General features: G+C 30.1%; 1 protein-coding gene across 2 annotated transcripts in view; it reads left to right on the top strand.

The window, feature by feature from the left end:
• The window catches only part of LOC106475329 (striatin-like), a 12,306-nt gene extending 8,569 nt beyond the window's left edge, over positions 1–3,737 (top strand). For both annotated transcript variants that reach the window (XM_022379469.1, XM_022379467.1), the window contains 2 exons: positions 738–886; positions 3,605–3,737. In XM_022379469.1, the coding sequence (XP_022235177.1) occupies positions 738–886; positions 3,605–3,667 (212 nt within the window). In that variant the 3' untranslated portion in view covers positions 3,668–3,737. The remainder of the gene's footprint in view (positions 1–737; positions 887–3,604) is intronic.
• Positions 3,738–4,944: the final 1,207 nt, after the last annotated feature.

Raw genomic sequence — 4,944 nt, 5'->3', positions numbered from 1 at the left:
AACTATAAGAGATCATTTCCAAACCTATTCCATAATTCCTCCATGTTGTGCCTGTCCTTTTATTAGTGTGAAACTGACCTGAGTAATATTCTGCAGGTTTGGTTTTAATATGTTACTTTTGTTTAACTGATACAATGTATAATAGAAGTATAGAATACCAGTGTAGAAGATGGTATTATTTTTCTATTCCATATTGGCAGTCTTTTAAGATTGAATTAGTGTTATATAGTAATCATCTGGAGGATAAGGAACTTGCATTGAGACACAATTAGTTCCTGCCTTGAATGGGCAATGAAGAAAACTTTGTTACAAATTTAACGTAATTTACAAATGTACAAGGTTTTATCATCATCGGTACCTATAATTAAAACACTCTTACTAAATTAGCAACAAAGTTTTCTTCATTACCTAGTCAAGCTGTCGTAGATTTTTATAGTAATCCCTTGTTGTCTTCCTAAACACTTACCATCACTGAGATGGAAGAGATTTTGAATGCCTGTGAAAGAAAGATATGTGCTAACTAAATTACTGCGTTTTCTGATTTTGTACGTAAAATCATATTTTTAGTGATTGTCACCATAATTAGGTGGACAGGTTCTTATTATTTATTGGTTAGATTTGAGAAAAATTAACAAAAGGTACACAGTAACAATCTATACATTTTATTTAAAAAGTACAAACAGAAAGCTTTCAGCAAACTTTAACTAAAAGTTTCTTTTTTTTTTTTTGGTATTTAGGTATGCAAGGGGGATCATTGGCTTTTGGGGCTAGTTCGAGGTGCCTTCTCATGAGTTCGGAAGGTAACGATGAGAGCATGGACACGGGATTAGGACTTGGTGAATTAGCAGGAATAACAGTCAGCAATGAGGCTGAATCTAATTATGATGTAAGTGGAATCTTGATATATTAGATTTTTATTAACTATGGTCGTTGAGCATTTAATGAAATTTGTTCATATATTATTTTATAAAAGAGAGCTAAAAACTAAGAAACGTGTATTTGTATATTTGTACCGTGTTTATTCTGATGGAAATATTAGCAGCTAGTATTCGTTTATGGAATTTTATTTGCTCAAAATATGTAGGTTTGGTAGTCAGGGCTGCTAAAACAATGTAGAACTTTATATTTTTGTACGTTTCTATGTTTTAAGCCACTTTATTTCCTGTATTAAAAAGATTCAGTTGCTATCATTTTCCCAGTACTAGGTCATTTTATAATTCTGTTTATTTGTATTCCGCTTTTAATGACAATTAACCCTAGCATTTTCAGCAACACCAGGATAAACTTAAACCAAAACCTCTGTGTTCTGTAATCTATCTGCAACACTGATCACCAGTGAGTGATCCCAGATTCTAGCCACATTCTATTATTTAATTATGTAGAATGTTTTTTTGTTTTATTGTCAGTGCACTTTAATAATATCATAAATGCAGACTTTCTCCTCCTCCAGGTTTTTTTATATATTTTTAATTCTCCTCTACAAATTCCTATAATCTGAGAAGCCTCCCACTTATATATTTTTATCTTAAAGCTATTGAGAATGATGAATATTTTCATGCTGCACCATTTGTGGACATCTGGTATTGAAAATCTGATCCAAAATGTAACAGTTTTGAATGAGGACATTGAGTGTAGAGAGAGAGAGAGAAGAAAAAAAAGATGTATCAATTCCAGTTAAGTATTTCAATCGATCTCCCCTACATTTTAAATGCATATTGTATCAATTCTGTAATACTCAAAGACTACCAGGAGTCATAGTAGGTGGAATGTGGGACTGTCAGGCTATTCACAATAGTTTTCAGACCAGACTTTCAACTTTAAGAGTTGTTCGTCAAAAGTAGTCGTGTAAGTTATATTCTGCTTCTTGGGAAACTTATTGAAATTGTAAATGTACAAGCTATTCTGGACTTGTACGTTAATTTTGCTCCTATATAATGTTCAATTCATGTTTGTTGTGTGGGAATCTACTTGAGCACCAAGAAGTACTTTCTTGTTTTACCAAAGATAAAAATGTAATTCTTGCAGGTGCCCAACTCAAAAAATTTTTAATTACTTGAACGACATAATCTTTGAGGCAAATCCAAATTTCATGACTTCCTCTGACCCAATTTTGAAGTATTTCAGTAGTTGGTTTTAAAATGAACCCATGAGTATTCCAAACATAGTAGTAATTGTATTGAGAAAAGTTTAAATTTATAGAGCCAGAACTAGTTGATGCTACAGAGGAATCTTCTTTAGTAGATGTAAATGTAATTGAATTGCATCTGAAAACTAGTGCTGCTAAGAAGTGAGTCTTCTCACTTAGTTATGAAATTTGATGATATAAAAAAAAAGATTTACTTCAGATGTGTGCTTGGTTTACTTTGCTATCGTCTCTAAAATGCACAAATAACGTACGTTTGGAAATCCTGTTTTTCAATAGTTGCAGTGCTTTAACCCATTGTTCTGGACACAAAAAGTTAGCAAGGTTTATGCAAATACATTAGCATATTAAGCGATCCATATTCACTAATGACATAGAAACCGGACTTGCTGTTTTCTAGGAATAGTAATGTAAAAGAAAAGTTGTTTGTAGAAAGGAATGAAGAAACTAATATCATTTGTGAACAAGTTAATGAGTGTAAATCCTGTAAAAACAATTGCATGATTCTTTTACTGTGCATCAACTCATTTGATAAGTAATGGATGCAGAGAAGAGATGGTATGTGCATTGCTATGATTATTAGCTGTTAATGGTTGGCTCTCTGTAGTTCATACAAGTATTTATTGGACTTCATAGACTTCTAAAGAAAAAAGAAGATTTATTGTTCAACATAATGAAATTCACTGGTGTCTGTCATCCAGATGGTTTATTAAAATTCAGTCTATTCAAACGTTAGTTATGCTTTGATAGAAGTTGCAAGTAATACATAATTATATACGGCAGAAAAGACCACAAGACGTTGAAAAATAATGAAAGACAGTGTTCAAAATTGGTAAAACACACGTCTCTAACAAAAACTTTATTATTTGCAACTTTTCGGGCTGAAGCCTTTCATCAGGCAGTTTAAACCGTGTTACATAGGAAAAAGGCTTAGACAGAATCATTTGAAGGGTTAGCATATAAAGAGATTCTGAATTATGTATGTACTTGTGGAGCTTGTTAACAAAAATACTGTTAGAAGGAACAGTTGAAGCAGTTCCATAAAGAGTTTTAAATTGGAAAAGAAGTATTAAAGTGATAAAAATTGGATTTTAGAAATTAAAAGGAGTCAGAAAAGTAATAAACATAAACTTGAAAAATTACAAAATAGTAATTTAATAATAATAATGATCAAGGAAATATGTGTAGGCGGTATCAAGTTAACAGGGGTGGCAAAGAGTTAAATTTTGTTATAGCTGCAGCTGCTGTTAATAACCAGATTGTGATCTTACGTATAATGATATTTTTCAGGAAATTAACAGTGTGCTGTTTATTAATATTCATCAGCACCCCATATTTGTTTTTCATGAAAGTTTATTTTGTTGTATAAAAATATTCCTTTAAACAATTAAGTTATAAATATTATTAAAATGTGGTTTATGAAACACAGTGCCATAACAAATTAATTTTTTTTTTTTCAAGATTTCAGCAAGTAAAGAAGTTTTTAGGAAAACTTGGAATGCAAAATACACACTTCGAAGGTAAGTGGAAGAAACTGAAACAATTATTGCACTTTAGTTTCCAGTGAAGCTTATATATGTCATATAAGGTTATCAAAAAAACAGCAAAGAAAGAAAAACATTGAAACTAACTTAAGCAAGAATTTGAATTACAATTTTTAAGATGGCAATTAGAAAGAATATTATACTTTTTTAAATAAAGAAGAAAAAGTAATCAATAACAAAAAAAACTAGCCACCCAAACTAATTTAACATTCTAGGCTGATTTTAGGCTTGTATATAATTGATACCACTTTGTAAACCAGTTTTAGGTCTAATAAGTAACTACAAGGGTTTTTATTTAAGTTGTTCACTCGGAAGTTTCAGAACACTTAAGCAGAAACATTTACAAATGCAGTAAGAACATTATAATAAAAATTTTGAAAAATACTTTTGTCAGTTTGTTACAAAAACATTTAAAGAGACTGCTGTGATTTGCTTGTAGAATGTATGATGAGCAAACTTTTATAAAAAATAAGTTTTTATTTATTTTTAAATTCATGCATCAGTTATAGTAATTGTGTAAAATTATCTGATATATATTTAATGTGCATTATTTTTTTAGAAATAAAATAGGGTTAGGTTATAAGTTATACACTTATCTAATTTATAGTTAGGGGATACTGTAATTTTTAAAAATTAATATAGGCTTCAAGATAATTAAATAACTTTTGAAATATACTAGCTTCAGTATTGTATTCATTCTCTTTATCAGTCATTAATTGCTAAAATCTTAATCTCTCTTAAATATACTAATTAAAGGATAATGAAATTTATAATATTGTGACTATGACAAGGCAAAGCCACTCATTTCCAGAGCAATTATTTGTATTCCTGATCATATGATGAACCATCTGGTGTTTGATTTGCATAAAGATAATTAGATGTGGTGATTGACATTATTCGATAAAAGTGATGTTTCCTTGACATCGTTGAAATATCATGAATTCTAATTACATGTCAGTTGTTTTGTGTGGTGTAGTTCAGTTTTATTTTGTTTCTAGCATATGATAATAACTGGTACCTTTTGATTATGTTTGGGCTATTTCCCCTAACTAGCACAAAGAAACAATAATTAGAGTGACTGATATTCCTTTGCCATAAAAAAACAAACTACTATTATTTTTATGATATAATTTTTGATTTTGTGGTTATTGTAGTCTAGATTTTCTTAAATCGTTGAGATTTAATGGTCAGTACTTACTACATCCTTTCTTACAATACCATATGAACATACTGGCTTTTCTCACCTTAACCCTTTCG

Source organism: Limulus polyphemus, unplaced genomic scaffold (genome assembly GCF_000517525.1).
Source record: "Limulus polyphemus unplaced genomic scaffold, Limulus_polyphemus-2.1.2 Scaffold8409, whole genome shotgun sequence".
Classification (NCBI taxonomy): domain Eukaryota; kingdom Metazoa; phylum Arthropoda; class Merostomata; order Xiphosura; family Limulidae; genus Limulus; species Limulus polyphemus.
The sequence above is the reverse complement of the archived record's forward strand: the minus strand, read 5'-3'. Positions and strand labels throughout refer to the sequence as shown.